We start from the raw sequence: 22,725 nt of genomic DNA, 5'->3' as shown, positions 1-22,725 counted from the left end.
CACCTGTCTTTCCTGCTTTACGCCTCTGAAACTCAGGGCACTCAGCCAGCACCTCCTGTGGCAGAAAGCCCACACTGAGATGGTAGCTGTGTCTGAGTATGAATTTTCATATTTGCCGAGTTCTTCAGCGGGCCTCTCAGTGCATCCCGAGGCTCTCGCGAACCACAAAGCACATTTGGTAGGAGGATGTCTGCACTTGTGCTCCAGCTGAGGTCCCTCATTATCCTTACCATCCCCCACTCCAGAAAGTTGATGGCAAAGGGCAGGGGTATGGAGAAGAGACCTCTGCCATCTTCTCCTGTTGAAAAAGATGAAGCTTCAGTCCATACAAGGTTCCAGATCTGGGCTGGGCCCCAGGCACACCCATAGTGGCTGAGGGCCCATGGGTAGGTGCCTCCCCACCCTTTACCTAGAAAGATATCTCCTGTGTCCCAGGGCCTTGGTACTTGCTGACACCTCACATCACCAGGACATTGGGGGCTCCCATGGCCCTCACTGGGCACCTCTGTGCAGATTTGGCCTCCTAAGGCACCATCCCCAAATCATAGGTCATGCAGGCAGAGACCAAGCAGTGATTTTTCTTTCTGAGAGTTAAGGAGTTGGTTCAGGGGCTTGCCAAAGCATCCAGAAAGCTCCAGAACTACGAACAAACTTCCTGGCAGCTCAGTTCCTTAGATAGTCAAATGTGTCGGTTTTGGCCTTGGGAATTGAAGGTAGCATACAGAAGGCCCTTCCCCTGGGCTGGGCACCTCCAGAGCGCTTTTCTGTAGCTTGGGGAGACCAAGGCAGGGGAGTTTGACAGAGTTGTCAGATATAAGTCAGGACTAAAGTCACCGGTGGGACCTATGCCCCCCCCCCCCCCACCTTGGACACACCTGCAGCCCTCACTGTTGTCTAGCTGGGCCCTCAGCCTCTGGTGTGGCATTCTTAGGAATGCCCTCACTCCTACCTTCCTCTCTTGCCCTGTTTGTCCCTGGACTGAACAAGAAACATGAGAGTCCCTCAAATGCAGAATGTGAAACTTTAGCTGATTAAGCATATGGTTACACCTGAGGTTTACCCTCAGAGCAACCCTCAGACACATTAGGACGCCAGGCTTCATTTTCTGGCGAGACTGGTCTGGAGGTGCTGATATAGACCTGCCTAGAGCACCTGTTCTGTTTCTGATCCAGATGCTCTCATTGCTCCAGGCCCTCCTGGAACCAGAGAGGCGCTGTGCTGGGCTCTGGCTTCTCCACTCAGCTTGGGTTGGCAGTCTCCTGGAGGCAGTTCAGCCAGCGTCTGCAGGCAGAGCATCCTCCTTGTGCCTGCTCTGATTTCCCCTGAATGGCCCCATCTGCCATGTGCTTCTGTGTTCAGTACCCAGCTAGTTCTCTCCAGTGATGGTAGGAGGACAGCAGGACCCTGCCAGCTTTGGGAAGGGAGAGGTCTCTGGGACTCCTGTGGGCTGCACCTCACCCAGGCTGCTCAGCCTCCTCTTGTGACCAGGGACTCCGATGGCCAGCACTGATGAAATTGCTCTCCTCAGAGGAGCCTTCACTTCCTTCTGTGTGAAAAATTAAAGCAGAGATTTAAGGCGTCTGTCTCTAGTCCTGGCTACTCCTCAGAGAAACCCATAGGCTGTCCTCATGGGTGGGAGGGTTGATGGGTGGAGTTCTTCTGGAGAGCATTTGAGCAAAATGTATCAAAAGTCGCAAAAATGTTCAGAGCCTTTGACCCACTAATCCCACTTCTGGGAAGCTGGCTGAAAGAATGTTGCCTGCATCCAGTGACGTCTGTTTATGCTATAGAGAAATTGGAAAACGCGTCATTGTCCAACAAAGGAGAAATATTTGTGTGGCCATTTGGTGGAATATTACTGAACTGTTAAAAATGCTCCTTTTGGAAATCGCTGTGACCTGGAGTCCTCTTAGAACCCCGCAATAGGGAGAAATAGTGACATACATCTACATACGTGTGAGCGGGAGACCAGGGTGCTCAGCGCACCCAGCAAGACAGTCATGGAAGTGCCTGCTTTAGGGCAGTGGCCTTCATTACTTAAAGTACCCTTAAGGCAGATATTTTAAATTCATCTTTGAAAACCATCTTAACCCTGCCTGGTGTGGTTCAGTGGATTGTGCACTGGCCAGCTATCTAAAAGGTCTCTGGTTCAAATCCCAGTCAGTGCATATGCCTGGGTTGCAGGCCAGATCCGCAGTTGGGGAGGTATAAGAGGCAACCAATTAATATTTCTCTCCCTCCCTTCCCCTCCCTCTAAAAATAAAAATCTTAAAAAGAGAGAGAAAAAATTAAAACCATCTTGGAGACCAACTTAGCCTTTGTTAACCAATGGGAGCAGAGCTGGCTGGTACACGGAAGGTGGGCTCAGTATGGCCCCTGAGGCACCCCTCACCTGGCATCCCTAGTCTCAGCCTGCTCTGCCTCAGGGACCTGCAAATTCTAGTGGGAGTGTCTTCATCCATTCAGGCTGCTATAACAGTCACATGGACTGGGTAGCTCAAACAATAGACATTTATTTCTAGTAGTTCTGGAGGCTAGATGTTCAAGGCCAAGTTGCCAGCAGATTGAGTGGCTGGTGAGGGCCTCCTTCCTGATTCTTAGAAATCTTCACACTCTGCCCTCACATGGCAGAAGGTGTGAGGGAACTTGCTGGCTGGAGCCTCTTTTATAAAGAGACTAATCCCATTCCTGAGGGCTTCACTCTTAGGACCTAATCACCTCCTGAAGGCCCCACCTCCAAATACTATCACATACTGTGACATGAATTTTGGGCAGGCATGCACATTCAGTCCATAACGGGGTAGGCTGGTGATGGGGTTCATAGATGGCAATGCCCCTTTATGGAGCAGGTCTGGCCCCAGCAGCTGTAAGGTGTGTGTCTGGACCTAATGCAGAAGAGCTGGGTGTGGGGTACTGTCCTCTTCCTTTCCAGGTCTATCTCTTCCTCCATGTCCCCTACCTTCCAGGCTTCCCACATGGTGACACTGGCTCTGTGTTGCAGGTGGCCAACGTGAATGCCAAGGATGGCACATGCACACTGAAGGACTGTGTGTACAAGGATGTGCAGAAGGATTGGCCTGGCTACTCAGAGGGGGATCAGCAGCTGCTAAAGCGCATGCTTGTCAGGTAAGGCCGCCTCCCCTGGGCCTGGGGCAGATCTCATCCCCAGTATGCTGGGGGACCTCTTTTGGTCCCAAAGGCCTCAGGGCCAAGAGCCAGGTGGAAACGTCCATGGGAACTCTCTGGCCATCTTTACCACTGCCTAGGCAGCCCACCTTGACCTCCCACTGGGGGAAAGGCCAGCCTCCTCTGTGTCAGGTAGAGGGCATGAGTCACTCTCGAACATCATAGTGCCGGATAAAGGCCTCAATCCACCCGGACTGTTTCCACTGCCCCCCTCCCTTCCCATGAAGCTTCTGCTCAGAACCTGTGAGTGTCCAAGGGCTTGTGCTTGGGAGGCTGTGCCTCCCAGAACCATTTAGGTATGTGAAGCAGAGCAACAAAGTTAAACAGAGCTCCCCACAGACTTGACTAAGCAGGTTAGTTAAACAGTGACTAAGCAGGTTAATTAAACACATCCCCTCTAGGGGTAATTGGAACCAGAGGTCAGGAGTGGCCTCGGGGGCTCTGGGAGGAGTGGGTAATGGCCTGCTACTGATTCCTTCTCGCTACTGATTCCTTCTCCATTGGTGCCTAGCCTGGGAGCTGGGGATCACTAATTAGTGCTTAAGTGATATCTTAGCGACTTGGAACTCTTTTGAAGGGTGGTTTTGTTGTTGTTTTTAAGTTCAACTCTTTAAAGCAATGATTGCATCTGGAAAGCAGAACCGAGTTGGGGCCACTCTAGGTGAACCCCAAGTTTCTCCTCAGCCCTGCCTCTGCTCTGGCTTTCCAAGGTCTCTAGGCACTAGAGAGCTGGGAGGCAACCGGCTCTGTAGAATAGATGCCTTCTCCCATTTCCCTTCTCTGGTGGTCTTCTGTTGCCCCAGCTAAACATGTCAGGTTCACTGTCCCCTCCTGAAGATGTTTTCATTCATCACAGAATTGTTGGTAAAAGGTTCAGTGTTGCCATGGCTGATTACCCCCACCTAGGTGCTTTGAGGTGGTGAGGGCATTTAAGGGGCATAGTGATGCTGCTCCTGTCTGTCTTTCCTTCAGAGTCGCTCACTAGGTGCCCAGGTTTCCAGACCCCAGGGACCTTGTCCTCACTGAGCTCCCAAGAAGGGGCATGGCTGAGAGCAAGTAGCCCATGTGTGTGTTTGCATACAAGTATGTGTGTACATGTACATGTCTGTGGTTGGTATGAAACAGCCCTCAGAGGTTCCCCAACCGGCCCCGTGCACATACATGTGGGCAGCCTCATAGGTGATCTGGGGGTGGGTAGTCTGAAAACTCGCCCTGTCCTTCCTCATGCTTCCTCTAACTGCCACTGGGGCACTGTGCTTTTAGGCTCTTCCCATTGTCTTCCCTGTCTTTTCTCTTTTCTTCTAGATTTCTTTGGCTTCTTCCATTTTGTCTTTTTGACGATCGTTTCTAGTTCCCAAGAGTCCTTCCTGTTGTCTTTTTGTAGCATTGTGTTTTTATCCATGGGAGTGATGCCATTTTTAATTTACTTTAAGGATTTTTAAAAAAATAATAGCTTCATTGAAATATGATTCACTTAACACAAGTCACCCATTTAAAGTATACAGCTTATTGGTATTTAGTACATTCACAGTGTTGTGCAGCCATCTCTAGAACATTTCCATTACCCCAAAGAAGACTCTGTCCTCATTAGCAGTCAGTTCCCCATCATCCTCCCTCAACCCCCAGCAGTCACTAACTTGTTTTCTGCCACTATGGAATTGGCCTGTTCTGGGCATTTCATATAAATGCAGTCACATCCCATGTGGCCTTTTGTGCCTGGCTTTTACATATTGTAATGTTTTTAAGGTTCATCCAGGTTATAGCAGATGTCTGTGCTTCATTCCTTTTTATGGCCAAATAATATTCTATTATATGGATGGGCCACATTTCGTTTATTGATTCATCTGTCAATGGACACCTGGGTTGTTACCATCTCTTGGTATGATTGTGCTGCCATGAGCATTTGTGTCCTGGGGTTTGTGTGGACATGGATTTTCAGTTCTCTCAAACACTACCAAGGAGTGGAATTGCTGAGCCATATGGTAATTTTTTTAAGCTTTTAAAACTTATTTATTTGAGAGAGAGAGAGGAAAGGGGAGAGAGAGAAACATCAATTTGTTGTTCCATTTATTTTATGCATTCATTGTTTGATTTTTGTTTGTGCCCTGACCAGGGCTCAAACCCACAGCCTTGACATATAAGGACAATGCTCTAACCAACTGAGCTACCTGGCCAGGGCCTTGCCATATGGTAATTCTAGGACTAACTTTTTGAAATACCACAAAACTCTTCCTTCGTGACTGCACCATTTTACATTCCCACCAGCAGTGCACAGAACTTCCAATTTTTCTACATCCTCTCCAACACTTTTGTTTTTTGTTTTCTTTTTTGTCAAATCATCCTAGTAGGTGTGAAGTATTATGTGGTTGTGGTTTTGATTTTCATTTCCCTGATGAAGAACAATGTTGAGCACCTAGTCATGTGCAAGTTGGCCACTTATATATCTTCTTTGGAGAGGTGTCTATTCAAGTCCTTTGTCTTTCTGAAGATATTAAGACTGGTGTTTTTATTGTTGAGTTCGTTTTCATGCCCTCAGTCTCTTTATTTTTTTAAATGCATTTTTCTATTTTGGAGCTTGACATTTGTTGCCCAGAAGCCCCACCCTACTCAGGACTTTCCTTTCGGTGGCTCTTGACTCCTCTGGAGGGTATGTCTGTTTTCTCTTCTCCCAAAGCTACACATCTGTCCCTCCTGTCATCCAGGTGTAGCCCGAGCAGCCTCTCAGCACTGGGAGAAGGCCTCATTCCTTCTTGCCTGGACATGCTGTGGACTCTGCAGCAAACCAGGTCCCAGCATAGGGCTGTGCGTGCACAGCCTGGCTGGAGCGCCTCTTCTGAGGTCCCTGAGGCTTCGACTCCCAGGCCTCAGGATTCAGTGGCCTGGGACTCGGTTTTCTTGGATCCTATAGGACGGTCACGACCTGTACTGCTTTAGTGTTAAATGTTGTTCTCTTGTTTTCTTTCCTCTTCATGCCTTTTTAGTGGGGGACTTGAAAGAGAGTGGACAGAAGTGCCTGTCCTTGGTTTTCAATCTTTAACCAGAGCTCTGGTGGCTTCCCTGTGGCTGGAGAGCAAACCTGCCCCACCTTGGCCATGGGGACCATGTTGCCTAGTGAGCTCCTGCATGTTTGTTTGTTTTTAACCCTCACCTGAGGACATGCTTATTGGTTTTAGAGAATGGAGGGGGTGGGGTGGGAGAAACATTAGTGTGCAAGAGAGAAACATCAGTTGCTTGCTCCTTGTATACGCCCTGACTGGGGCTCGAACTCGCAATCTAGGCCTGTGCCCTGACCGGGAATCAAACCCACGATTTTGGTTTATGGGACATAGGGCAACACTCCAGCCAGCTGAGCCACACCGGCCAGGGCAGCTACTGCATGTTTTGGACACCTTTCCTGTGGCTCTCCTTGCATTGTGGGCCACATGCAGGGGACAGCAGCAGTAGTCTGGAGTGTGGGCCTTGGTCAGGCCATCGGGCTTACTTGTCGCTGGTTGGAGCAGCACAAATGTGGCCTCTGAGCTCCCAGACCTCAGCCACCCTGCAGGGTGAGGAGGTCCTTCAGCATACCTGGTACCAGGGTCACTACCAGGGCCTTTTTCCGCTCATTAAGTGTTGGGGTGTCTGTCTCTTTTATCGCTGGCTGCATTGTTTTGCTCAGGTCCAAGTGAACCAGTGGCCACCCTTCTCATCCACAAGGAGGTGCTAGAGCCTGGGCTTCTGGGAAGGCAGGTGCTGAATCCAGGAGGCCTTCCTGGCATGGACCAGAGTATCGGTTCTCTTCTACATTCTGAAGGGTTTCTACAATGAACATCATAATTAGGATGAACAGTTGAGGAGCCAGCACCCCAATATCCCAGCTCCCATGGGGAAACAGTACAGACATTAAGGGTTTGGTCAATTCTGCGTGGTTTCCTGGTTTCCATGGTAACAGGAAGCTAGATGAGTGGATGATCAGCTGTCCCTTCTCTGGGCACAGGACACCCAGTGGGGCAGTGCTCTGGACAGTGAGGCCACAGCCAAGGGGCAACTGTGGACAAGCCTAGGGGCAACTGTGGACAAGACTCTGGCAGCTCTGCCCACCAAGTCCTAACATTACCTATCACACTTGCCCTCCTCTGGTTCAGTGAAGGTGGGACAGTGTGGTCTTTGCAGAGACAGGCGAGGTACTTCTGCAAGCCCCCACCCACTCTGCTTCTCCTTCGCAGGAAGCTGTGCCAGCCGCAGAACGCAGGCAGCCTCCTTGGAGACTCTGCTGCCACCAGCCCTCCAAGAGAGCATGGAAGCTCGGTCTCACCCCCTCAGGTAGGGGCAGTGGACGTGAGTATGACAGTGTGGAGGTTCTAATACTTGTGGAGAAGGAGAGCCGGTCTCACCCAGAGCCACTGGGCCTGACCCAGCCTTGATGTTTGGGGAGCCCATTGGGCCCTTGGCTCAGGGCTGGGACATGTTCTTCATTGAGTAGTGAGCAGCTGCCTGGCTTCCCCTAGGCTGGAGGCCAGGGCCCAGGACCCGGGAGCGCTTCTTTGGATGCCTGGGCAAGCACTGGACTGCTCTGGGCCTTGTGGTTTGTCTGTATGTACGTGGTTCTGTTGCCTCTCGGGGCTGTTGAGGATTCCGTAAAATCCAGTGTGCTGGCTGCAGGATGAATGGTACCCAGTGGGGCCCTGTGAGCAGTGGTGGCAGCTGCCATTGTAGTCAGTAGTCAGGAAAGGGCAGCAGGAGGATGGGGGGTGGTGCGGCTCTCCTGGCTCTGGCTGAGGTAGTCTTTAGCTATGCTTCCTGTCATCATTGCTTGAGCTTTTTGGTAAAAGCTATCCCCAGTCACATTTGTGCTCTGACTTGTGAGCCCCACATCGGCCCCTCCCCTCTCCCCCTCATCTACCTCTCCTCTAGCCTGGAACACTCAACCCATGTCCATGGCCCTGCGGCCTCCTTGTGGATAGTCTTGGTCCATGCACACACCCCAGCTGTGGGGCCTTGTTTCACCCACACCCTACTGCTACCCCCTGGGTCTGGGCCACCTGGGCCACTGCTGGCTCCCCTCCTGTGGTTTGGCCTTGCCTCACGTGCCACAGTCTAATCATCTGAGAGCTGGACCATGTCACTGGGCTGCCCTGAGGTCAAAGTAGTCAGGAGCTTGAGGTGATGGGTCTCAGCCTGTGGGGCTGCCCTGTGTCCCTCAGACTTGGCTTGTCAGCTATTTCTGTCGTCTAGGGAAGATGCTGAGCACAGCGACATTTCAAACCAGTCCCTGGAGGTGGTTGAGCCAGTTCACAGATGACCTGGCCATCCTTCCTTCCTCTGCACGTGTCCTTGGGGTGGGCTCCAAGGGCCTGGCTGGTATCAGCACGCCCGTGTGTGACGGGCAGGTGCTGGGTTTCCTGGGGCCTCGTCTGCCTGCTTGCTTAGCTCTGGTAGACCTATTGCTGCTGAACCACTCCCCAGGAGACACCAGTTGCTCCAGACACAGCTTATCCCCAGCTCCCCTCTAAAGCGGTATCCCTTCCTTTCCAGAAACGGGCTCAGCCTTCTGATTTTATTGACCCACTGGCCAACAAGAAACCAAGGATATCACACTTTACACAGAGAGCTCAGCCCGCCCTCAATGGGAAGCTAACCATGCCCCACGCCCGGGAGGCCCTGCTGCCCACCCCAGACCCACCGGCTGGCACAGATGCCTACCTACCTCCACGGCTGGATCCTCCAAGGGCACATGACCCTCTGGCTGACGTCAGCAATGACTTGGGCCACAGTGGCCGGGACTGTGATCGTGGGGAAATGGCCATCTCAGCCCCCACCGCGTGCCTCAGCCTGCCTCTGCTGAAGGACTGTGCCCAGCCCAGCAGGCCCCATAGCAGCTCGTCTCATGGCAAATCCAAGAAGAAGTACAAGAAGCACAAGGACAAGGAGAGGGCAGCTGGGGACAGGCCCTGGGCCCGACCACCAGATCTTGTGTGTGGCTCCCTTGGAGCCCCGCCAGTTGCCCCAGGTAGGTGCCCAGAGGCAGGCTTTCGGGCAGCGGCTCTGCAGGAGGGTACTGCTAGGAGCCTGAGCACTGGCTCCACATAGTGCCAAGGGGGCCACATTGCCCCACACGCTCCTACGTTGGCTCACTGTGCACATTCAGCCCTTCTGCACCCTGTGTTCTTACACTGGGCACCTGTGAATGACCCGGGCAGTGCACAGGGAGAGGGACAGGTTCCAGGGGCAGACAGAGAGGAGCCAGGGCAGGACAGGGGCCTGCTGGGCTCAGGGAAGACTGAGGGCACCCCTGGACCGCCATGGGCCTTGTGTGGCCTGAAGAGCCTGTGGGAAGGGTTTGGGAGGTGATTCTTAGAAGAGCGGCCAATAAGAGCCAGAATGAGATCACGGCATGAGGTCATACAGCCAGTGGGAAAGCTGGAAGTCGAAAGATTTGGGGTCTCAGCAGCAGAATAAGGGGTACAAGGCTGGCCTGGGCCATATACTGATCAGGAAAACCTCTGTGGGACCCAGCAACACTGTGGAGGCACGTGGACTGGCCAGGCTGGCACCAGAGCTTGGCCACCCTGAGTTCACAGTGCTGGGCATCTGAGCTGAGCACCCTGAGTGGCTGTGAACTTGATCAGTATGTAACAATACAATCACAGCCCCATCCCCACCCCACCCCCACCCCTGCCATGTGCAGGCAGTCTTAGGCTTGTCACCTGCTGCAACTCTTGAGATCATTTCCCCAGGCAGGGTCTGAGCAGGCGCCATTCCTGGGATGACGAAGCCATTTTCAGCTTTTTAAGGCGTTCAGCTGCCCTCCAGAAAGGCCTCTATAGCCCCTTCCCCTAGCTGGAGGGCAGGTCTTGGTAGACACAGGGTCAGTCCTCCAGGTTCCTCTTGGCCCTGCTGTACTACTGGGCTTCCCAGCATCTGGGCAGGCAGACTGGGAGAAGGTGGCCTGGTTCCCTGAGTGCCCCTCTGATCCCATCTTGCCCAGAAAGACAGGTTTTGAGCAACCTGGCCCAGTAGCATATTCTCTCCCAAATGATGGAAAAGCAATACTCTTGTGCCTCTGGCAAGGCCCTGGGAACATGGGCCAGAAAGATGTAGCCCAAGCTAGCCCCATGCACACATGGGGCTCCAATCTTGCCTTTTGTCAATCGGCCAGGCAGTCTGTCCCTAGTCCCTAGGCCAAAGTAAGAAAGTAAGGTTTAGAATCAGGCAAACCAGGGAGTAAGACACCACCCACCACCCACCACCCACCACCCAACCCCTGCCTCAGGAAGAGGAAAGGGATGGCTGAGTAGTAGAAGCTCTGCCTGCCTTTGCTGATCATCTTAACCTACATCTTGAAGTCTGCTCAAATGATAACAGTAATGGGTGGGCACAGAGACTCCTACTGCCCACCCAGAGCCCTCTTCACCCTGTGCCACCCTGCGGCTCTTTCTGGGGTATGGGCTGTGCTTTGCATATACAGGCAAACACAAATGAGCAGGAGCCATCTACCTTTCTTAGAAGTGGCATTGGTCTCTGGCACTAGGTCCCTTCCCAAACTCTAGAGAAAGTCCCAGGTCAACACCTGAGGAAGCTTCCTGCATTGAAATAGCCCACTCTTCTGCATGGCACTGCTCCCTAGTCTGGCCCTGTTGTCCCAGCCCTTGCCTAACGATCACCTATGACCCCAACTTGTTCGGCTGCCCCCCTTCATGCCTCCCAGGGCTACTTTCTGTCCATCCTCATCATCATGCTGTGCTACAGACCACTCCTGGGTCCTTTGTCCGCATGCCCCCCCCCGCCCCCCAACTCTTACTCAGGCTGTGGACCACTTCTGTGGCCTCAGGGTGCCTTCCTGGGCAGGCTGGTATGCTGGGTGGGGGGCTTGGGCTCAGCTCAGGCCCACTGACCCCTGTGGGGAAGGTGGGAGGCCCTTTCTCTAAGTCCCACAGTGTGAACTCATAGACATTCCCTTGCCCTCATCCCTGGGAGGCACAGAGAAGCTAATAGAGTAATGGGGGCTATGAAAGGGGATTGATGGAGTACGGGGAGAGGAGCAGCTGTGCGGGCTGTTGCCAGTGAGGCTGAGGCCCCATGGCAGGAAACACCTCCACAGGTACAAAGGAGGCCAAGTACTCCCCCTGGAGCGGGGCCCTCCGAGGTTTGTCACAGGCAGAATCACAAATGTGTGTTGAGCCTCAAAGCCAAACATCCCAGGAGGCCTGCTTTGTGCCAGGCACAGGTCATGGGAGTATGGACTAAACCCTCTAATACAAATCCAACAGGCTTTAGCCCAGGGAAAGCACAACCTCATTATAGACAGCACACTCAGGTGGGGGTGGGAGTGTGCTGCGGAGTGGCCTGGTGCCCACATGCCTACCACCTAAGTGTGAAACCCAGAGAGCACTTGGCAGACTGCTCTCCTTTCACTGAGGATACGCTACAATGTGATAAAACCTCTTCTATGGTGGCAAAAGCCATCGAAGCAGCTGGCGGGAGAAGGTGAGGGTACATACACTAGATTGTAGTTTCAGTTGACTATGGTCCGGATAGGCCTTGGTCCTGTGTCCTTGAGCCCTACCACAAGGGCAACCTGGGGTGTGCCCCTTCACAACTCTGGCCCAGCCCTGTTGACTACCCTTTGGGTCCCAAAGTCCTTTGGTGGGAAGAGTGGGAGCATCAGGTGCAACTCAGATGACTGACGCAGTCAGCAGAGAGATACAGGCAGGTTTGAGTTTTCTCCAGGGGCCATCTGTCTATCTTGTGCTTCATGGCCGGAAACCAAACACCCCAGGGACTTGTTTGCTCTGCACTTCATAGCTGTGGTTTGGGAACATACATGTGAACATAATGGGAAGGCCAAGATTCCTCTGGGTCCACCAGGGTCCTACAGTCTCTCACAGTTTCACTGCTGTCCCTCCATGTCCTTCAGACAACGAAACATGAACCTTTTGTGACCCTATGTGATCTTTGTAGGTGTAAATGGGACCTGCAACAGCTCAAGCATCCCCACATCAACCTCGGAGACACCCGACTACTTACTGTGAGTACTTCCTCTCAGCCACTCTTCTCCCAGGAGCTTCACCCCTGCCATCCCCTCCCCTCCCAGTTCCAGCCACTCGGCTTGTTCTAGGCCAGGCTCCTGCTTGAGTCGGGCCCTTCCTACACAGCCACGGGCACTCCAGCCTCTCTGCAGCGGCCCTTGAGCCCCACCGTCCTCTCTCCTGTTTCCAGAAAATATGCCACCATCTCCTCCTCGGAGCAGCGCCAGAGCTATAAGAACGACTTCAACGCTGAGTACAGTGAGTACCGAGACCTTCACGCCCGCATTGAGCAGATCACGCGGCGCTTCACACAGTTGGACGCCCAACTCCGGCAGCTCTCCCAGGGCTCCGATGAGTATGAGGTAGGTCCACTGCCCTCACCCCACCCTGGGTGAGATGGGCCTGTTTTCTCACAGTTTGGCTAAGCCCAAGATCTCCAAACCTAGTCCCTGTTCTCCCTGGTGAGGAGGGTCTGCGCCAGTATTTTGCCACTCATGGACTGGCAGGTGGTCCCACCCCTTGCTGGTCACTTGGTTGAGGCCTATCCCTGGGCTCTGCCACCAGAGCACAGAGGCTCTCTGCCTGCTTGGCCTCTGCAGTGGGGACAGAAGAGCCAACTCTGCAGGTGGAACATGAGCCCTGGGGGCGCAGATAATGCTTAGAGCTGTCAAGAAGGCAAGGCCAGGGTTGGAGCTGTGTCTTGCCTGTGAGAGTGCCTGGAGTCCTCTCTGTAGCCCGCTACCCACATCACAGGGTACACCCTGGCCAAAAGGGGAAGGGCCAGGTCACACTGCACCCCATGGCCCATCTGTGTACCATCAGAGCCACAGTGGGAGGTGAAAGAGGATGGAGCGACCTTGTGGTCCTTCCACCTGTACCAGGAGTCCCTCGTCCTCTGGCCTAGGGCACATAGTTTCCCGAAACCCCCATGTGGGAGCTCCCTGCAATGGGATGCTCTTGGTCACCAGTCCTAGGACACCAACCTCTCTCTTGAGCCACCTTTCAGAGCTGGTCATCTGACTGCAGGACTAGCTGTAATAATCAGGGGTCAGGGTTTGTCTCCACTGGCAGAGGCCACTTTGGTTTACCAAGGAGACTGCTCTTGATTGGAGGAACAATGGGGGTTCTGAGGGTCTGGGACAGATGAGCCCATAGGGCATCCCCATCCTTCCTGCCCCCAGGTGGATATGCCCAGTATCCCCCTGCATCCCCAGGTAGTCAGGGGCCTCTGTGCTTAGCCATGAACAGTGGGCAGGCCAGCTGGGGTGCAAGGGAAGGAGACCGTCTGCCTGCTCTTTGCTCCCTCCCACTGTGCTGGCTTGTCTGTGGGGATGGTCCCTGCACTTTGCCCAGGTCCAGCTTCCTTCCCCCAGCCTTCAGTTCTTCTGTACTTAGGTCAGCTCCCCTCAGACCTCCTGTAGGCTATTGTCCTAGGCCACTGGTGACATGCAGGTCATGGGTTATCAATGACCCCCGCCCACCACTCACTTGGCATTTCCTGCAGGTGAGGGCATTGTTTTCTTTCTCCTTTTTCCTCTAGACTACTCGTGGGCAGATTTTGCAGGAATATCGCAAAATCAAAAAAGTGAGTAAGTCTTCCACCCTGCTGCGGAGGTGGTGGGGAACAGCTTCTCTCCATGCACCCCAGTGCCCTCCAGCTTTCCCACACTGCTCAGTGTTGCATCTTGTAAGGTCAAGGAAAGGAGACGAAGTTCCCAGCCTCAGCTACTAATCTGGCAGGGGACACCCAGCCTCATGGGCTTGGGCCCCTTCCTTGGGGTCCCCGAAGGTCTGTAAGGTATCTCCTCGCCAGTGCCTGGTCAGGACGATATCAGCGTTTATTCCTGAAGGCCACTACCTGTGGGTTCACCACGTGTGTGCCCTGCATGCCAGCCGCTTCCCTGCCAGCCATGCCCTAGCCCAGCTTGGAGGCTTCATGCCGATCATGCTCCTGACCCTCACCCTGGTCACGACCCCATTTCCCAGGGTAGGGCCTGGGCTTGGGAGGGACACAGCTCAGGGCTCTGGCCCAAGGTGGAGCAGGGATCTCTGTCATTGCCCAGTAGGCACTGGCCTATAAGCAGGAGCAGTGGGAGCCTAAGGTGGCCAGTAGGCTAGCATCCCCACACAGGGCAGCTCCCATTACAGCCATGCTCCAGGATGCCAGTGGCTGCAGGATGTGGCTCACCCAGCTGCTCTGTTGCAGACCAACACCAACTACAGCCAGGAGAAGCACCGTTGTGAGTACCTGCACAGCAAGCTGGCACACATCAAGAGGCTCATTGCCGAATATGACCAGCGGCAGCTGCAGGCTTGGCCCTAGCCCCAGGCCACCAGACAGGAGCTCCCCCTCCCTGGATCCAGGGGAGCTGGGGCAGGGGCAGGGGGAGCTAAAAACAGGGGGAAATTTATTTAACAAAATAAACACAAGGAAAACACGTTCATCTGAGCCAGCAATGCCGGCTTTCAGGGGAGCCCCTGCAGACCTGGCACCCACAGGTGAGAGATCCATGCAGGGTGTCCCGATTCCTGGCCCCCATACCTCCTGAGCAGCCCTTGCCTGGGACAAGCTCCCTAGGAAGCCCACCTCTTCGCTGACTACAGCCCAAGGGGCTTCAGCTTCCTCTTGCTGGACGACTCGGCCAGCCTGCCTGCCTTTTCTAGTTTTATACAAAGACAGCCACTTTTAGCTACTGCTCATGAGACTTGAGTCTATTTTTGTATGAAAGAGAAAGCATCTTTTTTCTAAACCTGTGCCTCCCCCTCTTTGGATGCCCAGGGTCTAGACAGTGCCCTGTGCTCTTTCTGCAGTATTACAGATGCCATTGGAAAGTTTGGGCGGGGGACCATCCTCGGTCACCTTCCCCATGCTGGGCTCTGACTTGAGTACCTGACCAGTCTCTCCAGGACCAAGCAAGGGTGGGCTCTCTCTAAGGGGGGTGTGCAGGATAGGTCAACCCCACCCCACCCCCACCCCTGTGCAGTCTATTCTGAGAACTCCAGCTGGTCCCCAGAGCAGCTGCTGGAGCCCCTGGCCTGCCCACTATTTCAGGCCCTCAGCTGTCGGGGGCACTGGGGTTCTCTGTGCTACAAGCTCATTATGCAGCAACAGTGCTGGACTTTATTCTATGTTCTCAATTCCCCCTTTGCTGCTGCTTTTCATGTTGTACTGTTGAGACCTCACTCCATTTCTCAGTCCACGTGTGGGTCCTGGTGTCGTCTTAGCAGAACGACCATGGGGTATGCACTCAGGGAGGGGCTAGGGGTTGGTGGGGTCAGGGGGCCCCTGAGAATGAGCTCAGAAAAGGTTCTCAGTCCACCTCCTCTGGGGGCATAGGCTGTATGGACACCCCAATTGCTGCTTAGTCACTGTACCTAGTATAGTGTCCCTCCAGAGCATTGGGGAGCCGTTTGTGTGTCTGTGTGCACACATGCGTGTGTGTGCATGTGGCCCTGGGTGCCAGGGCAGGCTGGGGTCTGAGGTTTGTACTCAGATTCAGGGCCACCTTCAGTGGAGTGGTAGGTAGCTGTGATGCACACCCCACAGGGAGAGCAGCAGTGCTCAGAGGCACAGCTCTGTATAAGCTACAGGGTATCTCCTGATGGTTTCCCAAAGAGCAGGCCCCCTGTGAATGCCTGCACTGTGCTCACCCCACAGTCTTTTCCACAGGCCCTTGGGTGTCCAAGCACCGAGGAAGCTCATCCTTCATGTTTCCCCAGCTGTTGTGTTGTTTTTATTTGGGACAGAGTGGGCGAAGGGCTGAGAAGAGCCTGGACCCTGAGTTGTGCAGACAGCCGTGTATGTGGACAGGTAGACTGGTGACAAGGGATCATTTAAGGAGGCCCAGCTCTCTGCCCTGGGAACCTGGCCGAGGGACTCTCAGTTGAAGTTCCTTTTTGTTGTTTGTTTTTTTCCCCTTCCCTTTAAGGAATTATGAAGCTAAGGAGAGTTTTGTGCTTTGGGGGTTAATGGACAAAAGTTCTAGCTGATTAAATATGGTCTTAACTTATTGATACTGTTTTTTTTTTTTTTTCCCTTTTAATATTGTACTGTGGAGAAAAACTATATTGAGCCATGGAGTTGGTGTTTACAAGAACTTTTCACTTTTGCCAAAATGTTACAATTGAAAGCATCCACGTCTGCAATTTCCTAATATTTTCTTAAAAGATCGAGTGTCATTTTTGTACACTAACAGGTGAATGCTGATTTTTTTCAACCTACAATAAATTTCACTGAACTGAATCTAGCAGCTCAGGCTGTGTGGGTGTGTGTGTGTGTCTGTCTGTCACAGCCAGGTGGCCCTGATCTTGTGTGAGGCTGGGCTGGGGTCAGGCCATGGTGACTGGGCAGAAAAGGCCTTCTGGGCAGCCTGCCTAAGCTACTGCCCAGGAATGAGGCCAGCAGGTGGAGGCTGACCTGAGTCAACGGGCCCTGCAGGTGCCAGGGCAAGAGGCCAAGACCGCCTGGTCACAGGTAAGAAACGACAGAGAAACTGGGGAGGCTGGTGTATGAGCAGGGCAATGACCCTCCCGCACCCCAACTGCAATATGGATGGGGTGGACTGAGTCAAACTGGGGGTTCCTTGGGCCTGCAGCAGCACCATGTAGGGTGAGGGGAGTGCCCTTATTTCAGGAAACAAGCTGTGACTGATGAAAACAGTGCTAACTTTATTGTTCGTTCTTCCTAGGGTGGCATGCTAGGGTGTTCTCTGTGCCCTCAGTTGGGATGGCAATGCTGAGGCCCATTGGAGCCCCCTCACAGGGCCATGGCCATCCTGTCCCATGTTCCAGGTGAGGAGCCAAAGGCAGAAGTCCTGACCTCCAAGGACACAGTGGAGGGTGAGCGTTTATTTTGGGAGGGAAAAAAGGGAAAAACAGATAAAGAGCAAGACCGGGATTAATGTCCAGGGGTCAGGGCTGTAGGCTTCAGCCTCCCTGGTGGCCCCCTGGCCAGCGACCTTGGCCTGAGTTCTGAGAAGGCCCAGGGGTCCAAGGAACATGGAGGGGCGAGGTCAGGCGGGCCGGGCAGGGCAGAGTGTACCCTGCCTCCTCTTGTCACGCCTCAGCCTCTCGCCTGCCCACCTACCTCCCCCCTCTTTCAGCCTTTCCTGCAGCCCCCCACACTGCCTGGTGCCACCCTGGCCATCACCTCTTTAGTGTGCTGCAGCTGCAGGCAGTTGGTTCCCTAAACATCCTTCCTAAGCCAATGATGTCATGAGTCCAGCCCCTCAGGGGCCTAAAGGGTCTTCCCCTGTCCCTTGAGACCTACACCATAGTGCTGGGGCTGCCCACCCTCTCCTGCAACTTTTCCTCCCACCAGCACTCAGATCCCAGAGCTCCTCCTGTGCACTGGGCTCCCCCTGGACACTGGCACTCAGCAATAACCAAGACAGCTCTGCCCTTGCCCTGGGAGCCTACGGTCTAGTGAAGACAGTGGTTTCATCTGGACAGTGGCCCCCACTTACCATCTGCCCCCAGGCAGCACACCCAGCAATCCCAGCAGCCGTCTTACAGTGAGGAATAGCCCCCAGCACTGCCCCTCCTGCTGGCACCTCTCCATGCTGCCCTCGGAATGAATGCTCCGGTTCCCTAAGGCTACATTTTGGGGTCTTTCTCCTCTCTGCATGCATTCCCATGACATCACATCTAGCCTGGAGGTATGAGCTCCCTCTATGGCCCTCTAATCCTCTGAGACCAATTGGACATCCAACAGTTCAATTTCCAGGGCTGGCATCACACCCCACAGGTTAAGCTGCTTAGTCCCACAAGACTGCCCCCCATTTCAGACACCAGCCACAAGTCCCCAGCCACCCATACTTCTGAACAACTGACTATAAGTCGGTGTTTCAGACGATTCCATTCTAGGTTTGGTCATTTGCTAGAATGGCTCACAGTGCTCCAGAGCGAGATGGCAAAGGCAGGGTGTGGGGACTGGCACAGGGATTCCATGTCTGCTCTTGGTGTGTCACCTTCCCAGCACCTCATGTTTTCACCCATACCCCGCTAAGGGGGTTTTATGGAGGTTACATGTCATAGGTATGATTGAGTAAATCCCTGGTCACTGGTGATCAAAGTCAAATCCACCCAGAAACCAGGACAAAACCCAAATACTTATATCATTTTTTGTCCCCTGAGGGTCTGCCTCAGTTCCCCACACCACTTCCCCTCCCCAGCTGCCTTTTCATCTGCTCCTAAGCCCATGCCCCAAGGTTTTTGTCTGGGCAGCTCTTCTTATCTCTTGATAAGACATGTCTTCAGATCTCAAGACCCATTCCAGCCTGTCCTGATCAGCCCTCCCTCTGACTTCATTCCAGCAGGGGCTGCCCCAGTCCATTACCAACTCCCCGTCACTGGGGACCCCTTGAGAGCAAAGTTTGAGGCCAGTCTTAGAGCCCCACCCCCCAAGGCCAGGGCCCTGACCATGTTTCCTGTGAATGTTCCCAACTATCCACCTTTTGGGCCAACTCCAGTCGTGGAAACTTTTCAGCAAGAGGAGACCTCTTGTTTTGGAAAGTTCCTGGGGAGCCATCCCCGTCCGCCCACCAGATTCCCACGCTCCCTTATCACTGGGTGCTAGTGGGATGCAGTGCTGTGCAAGCCTAGCTCCTCCCCAGCTGGCTGCCTGGGTCTTAATCCCATTCTCTTTTCTCCCCTGCCTACCTAACAGCCCCCAGCCCCCAACCTGGCCCTGTCAAGCCAGCTGGGGGGAAACTTGGTCTCCCAGGACTGCCCCCTCCCCAGCCTTCCAGGACCTCCCTCCCCCTGCCCACCCCCCCCCCCCCATGTGTGAGCACTGGCAGAGGTCAGAGTGCTTGGTGGGTGCTACCACTCAGGAAGGAAGGGGAGGCAGCTTAGTCTGGCAGAGTGTAGCTTTGAGATGCAAGTCCTAGCTCATTCCTCTGCCCCAGATTCCCCTGCAGTATCTCGGACGGACCAGAAACACCCACCCTCGTAGGCCCATCCATCCTGCCTTGTGACTGGAGTCTGGGGCCTTAATGTTCTCTTGTGAAAGGCGGATAAGAGTCTGCGCGCCTTAACAGACTGGTGCGACTTAAATCCACGTACCCTGTGCTGGGGCCGGGGTCTACGGCCCACGTGGATCCCTGGCAGCGCCCGGTGGGGCGGATGCGTGATAGTCTCGTGAGCTCTGCACTGTTGGGCCTCGAACCTGGGTCCAAGGCCAGCGTGCCCCTCCTCTGGGCACCCCGCTCCCCAGAGCAGGCGGGGTGAGGGGCGGGGCGAGGGCGGGGCGTCAGCTCTTTTCTCTAGAGTTCGCGCGCCCAAGCGCCAGCCGTGCGCCTGTCTGAACCGACTCTGCTGGTGAGTGGAGCGTGGAGCCCCCGGCAGGGTGCGGGTCGGGGAATTGAGGTAGGCTCGGCCCGTTCTCGTGTTCCTGTTAACTTCCTGCCAACCCTGTGGCCACAGCTCGCTGAGATGGAGGCCGCAGCCCAGTTCGTGGTCGAGAGCCCCAATGTGGTGTATGGTCCCGAGGCTATCGAGGCGCAGTACGAGTACCGGACGACTAGCGTCAGCCGCGAGGATGGCATCCTCAAGGTGGGCAAGGGAAGCCAGGGGCTGGGGAACCCACAAGAGTCGGGAGGGAATGGGTTTGCCTGTCTGCGGCCCCAGGCTTACTGCGCCGCCCGCCCCCAGGTGTACCCCTCCTCCACGCACTTCACCTTCCGGACCACCCGGCAAGTGCCCCGGCTCGGGGTCATGCTCGTCGGCTGGGGCGGCAACAACGGCTCCACACTCACCGCCGCCGTGCTGGCCAACCGGCTGCGCCTGTCCTGGCCTACACGCACAGGTCGAAAGGTAGGGAGTCGAGTAAGGTGTTGCGAAAGCTAGGAATCCTCAGGAGTCCATGCAGGAGGGAACGAGCTCTGAGAGGATGGGTCCGCGGGAAGGGGTTTCCACGTGGGCGGAGGCTAAGGTGCCAAGGTGCTGGCGGTCTTTGGAGAGACCCCTAGAGGGGGAGCGGGTTTCTGGCTCTTGCCACGGTTTGGAGCGAAGTCAAGGCCCCCAAAATAGGGCGGCGCCCACGGGCCCTCCCACACAATGCTCACCCTCACCGGCACTCTGTCCCTTCCTCCACCATGCGGCTCCAGGAAGCCAACTACTACGGCTCGCTGACGCAGGCCGGCACCGTTAGCCTGGGCCTGGACGCTGAGGGCCAGGAGGTGTTCGTACCATTTCGCGCGCTGCTGCCCATGGTGTCGCCGGACGATCTTGTGTTTGACGGTGGGTGGGGCCCTGGGCCGGGGTTGAGGTGGGAGGCGTGGCCTGGAGGGGCCCAGCTGCGGGGCCTGGCCGAGCCTGAGTGCTGCCCCCAGGCTGGGACATATCGTCGCTGAACCTGGCCGAGGCGATGCGGCGTGCTCAAGTGCTGGATTGGGGGCTGCAGGAGCAGCTGTGGCCACACATGGAGTCCCTGCGCCCAAGGCCCTCTGTCTACATCCCAGAGTTCATCGCAGCTAACCAGAGTGCACGCGCTGACAACCTCATCCCTGGCACACGGGCGGAGCAGGTACAGCACCTGTTCTCACTACCATTTTCCCCTTCCCCTGCCACCTGTTCCCCATTTCCCCTTCTGTTGTCCCCTGCGTTGTCCCCATGCCCTCATCCCAAGGGTCCAGGCCCTCCTTTCCACTTGGGGAGCTGAAGTAGCTCAGGACTCCACAGGTCAGAGGGCCTGTATTCCCTTACCCCCTCCCTAGCTGGAGCAGATCCGCAGGGATATCCGCGACTTCCGGTCCCGCGTGGGGCTGGACAAAGTCATTGTGCTGTGGACAGCAAATACGGAGCGCTTCTGCGAATTGGTCCCAGGCCTCAATGACACTGCTGAAAACCTGCTGCGTACCATCCAGGTGGGTGCACCCAGGGTGGATCATGGTCAGGGCCAGCCCTAAGAACCCCATCCACTGACTGTCTGCGTGTGCCCGCAGCTAGGTCTGGAGGTGTCGCCCTCCACGCTCTTTGCTGTGGCCAGCATTTTGGAGGGCTGCGCCTTCCTCAATGGGTCACCGCAGAACACTCTGGTGCCTGGTGCACTCGAGCTTGCTTGGCAGCGCCGCATCTTTGTGGGAGGAGATGACTTCAAGTCAGGCCAGACCAAGGTCAAGTCTGTGCTCGTTGACTTCCTAATCAGCTCCGGCCTCAAGGTGCATGGGCCTAGGGGATGCATGGCTCAGGGGATGGGGTCTAGACCCTGACCTCCAAGCTCTTGCACTGTGGGACCTCAAGTGTCATGGTCTGTTCCCACAGACCATGTCCATTGTGAGCTACAACCACCTGGGCAACAATGATGGGCAGAACCTGTCAGCGCCGCCGCAGTTCCGCTCCAAGGAGGTGTCAAAGAGCAGCGTGGTGGACGACATGGTGCAGAGCAATCCTGTGCTCTATGCACCTGGCGAGGAGCCCGACCACTGCGTGTGTGGGGCACAGATGACAGTGGGTGGGTGGGTGGGGCTGTAGGGGGGGGGCACCCACCAGACGAAGGTGGACCTGTGTGACCCCATGCCGCCCCCCCCAGGTGGTTATCAAGTATGTGCCATACGTTGGTGACAGCAAGCGTGCAATGGATGAATACACCTCAGAGCTGATGCTAGGAGGCACAAACACGCTAGTGCTCCACAACACCTGCGAGGTGCGAGGTGTGGGGTACATCGGGGGAGGAGTGGGACCCCCTACCTGCTGCCTGACCCACTGGCCCTGCAGGACTCACTCCTGGCCGCACCCATCATGCTGGATCTGGTGCTGCTGACTGAGCTGTGCCAGCGTGTGAGTTTCCACACCAACTTGGACCCAGAGCCGCAGGGCTTCCACCCCATACTGTCACTGCTTGGCTTCCTCTTTAAGGCGCCACTGGCTCCCCCGGGCAGCCCTGTGGTCAACTCGCTCTTCCGACAGCGCAGCTGCATCGAGAACATCCTCAGGTGTGCCCCACCTCGGGGGCCCTGTCCTTGGTCCTGTACTCACTCGGGGGATGCACACAGGGCCCTAGGGATGGGAGGCCCTGCTGAATCTCCACCCATCTTCCAGGGCCTGCGTGGGGCTTCCACCGCAGAACCACATGCTTCTAGAGCACAAGATGGAGCGCCCCAGCCTCAAGCCAGTCAGTCAGGTGGCTGCCTGCCATGGGTCTTTCAAGAAAGAATCTGCACCAGTGGCCCCCAACGGCTGTACTGGTGATGCCAATGGGCACTCACAGAATGAGGTGCCCCGGATGCCCACCACCTGAAGTGGTGGCCATACAGCTCCTGCAATTCCTACCCCTAGTACCCCTCTGGATCCACCCTCCCAGGCTCCTCCAAATACAATAAAAGCATTGTTATGTACCAGCCACACATGGGGTTTTGGTGCCTTGGATGTAACACTGCCTCCTTATTTCTCATCTGGTAAGACTCCTACCTACCCTTCAAAACTGTTGTCTCAACCCTCAGGGACCTTCCAGAACACCCAGGGCCTCTGCCTAACCCCAGCCATGAAGATGGGGCAAAGCCCCCAGGGTGGAGTGACTAGCTACAAGCCA

The 22,725-nt window shown here is 55.1% G+C and overlaps 2 protein-coding genes across 8 annotated transcripts in view; both read left to right on the top strand.

Annotated features, from left to right (window-relative positions):
• The window catches only part of ELL (elongation factor for RNA polymerase II), a 64,059-nt gene extending 47,834 nt beyond the window's left edge, over nt 1-16,225 (top strand). The window contains exons 6-12 of the mRNA XM_090290002.1: nt 3,002-3,126; nt 7,392-7,488; nt 8,701-9,175; nt 12,127-12,193; nt 12,385-12,556; nt 13,735-13,779; nt 14,401-16,225. Coding sequence (XP_090146128.1) covers nt 3,002-3,126; nt 7,392-7,488; nt 8,701-9,175; nt 12,127-12,193; nt 12,385-12,556; nt 13,735-13,779; nt 14,401-14,517 — 1,098 coding nt within the window. The 3' untranslated portion in view covers nt 14,518-16,225. The remainder of the gene's footprint in view (nt 1-3,001; nt 3,127-7,391; nt 7,489-8,700; nt 9,176-12,126; nt 12,194-12,384; nt 12,557-13,734; nt 13,780-14,400) is intronic.
• Nucleotides 16,226-16,291: 66 nt separating this feature from the next.
• Nucleotides 16,292-22,540, top strand: ISYNA1 (inositol-3-phosphate synthase 1). Of its 7 annotated transcripts, XM_090290007.1 has the most exons (11): nt 16,292-16,985; nt 19,620-19,748; nt 19,848-20,009; nt 20,303-20,435; nt 20,528-20,721; nt 20,912-21,061; nt 21,140-21,355; nt 21,459-21,623; nt 21,727-21,840; nt 21,912-22,129; nt 22,236-22,540. In XM_090290007.1, exons 1-11 carry the CDS (start codon nt 16,977-16,979, stop codon nt 22,432-22,434), a joined length of 1,689 nt encoding a protein of 562 aa, XP_090146133.1. In that variant the 5' UTR covers nt 16,292-16,976; the 3' UTR covers nt 22,435-22,540. The 7 variants fall into 7 exon arrangements, with proteins under 7 accessions (XP_090146133.1, XP_090146135.1, XP_090146132.1 ...); XM_090290009.1 differs by lacking the exon at nt 21,912-22,129; XM_090290006.1 differs by having other exon boundaries at nt 21,912-22,540.
• The last annotated feature ends 185 nt before the right edge of the window (nt 22,541-22,725 follow it).

This window comes from Furipterus horrens, unplaced genomic scaffold, assembly GCF_987537825.1.
Source record: "Furipterus horrens unplaced genomic scaffold, mFurHor1.1.pri manual_scaffold_10, whole genome shotgun sequence".
Lineage (NCBI taxonomy): Eukaryota > Metazoa > Chordata > Mammalia > Chiroptera > Furipteridae > Furipterus > Furipterus horrens.
This window is presented reverse-complemented; position numbering and strand designations above follow the sequence as displayed.

Coding starts and splice junctions, on each gene's coding strand:
- ISYNA1 (XM_090290003.1), top strand. Junction 21,356..21,458: donor TAATCAGCTCCGGCCTCAAG/GTGCATGGGCCT, acceptor CTGTTCCCACAG/ACCATGTCCATTGTGAGCTA. Junction 21,624..21,726: donor GCGAGGAGCCCGACCACTGC/GTGTGTGGGGCA, acceptor CGCCCCCCCCAG/GTGGTTATCAAGTATGTGCC.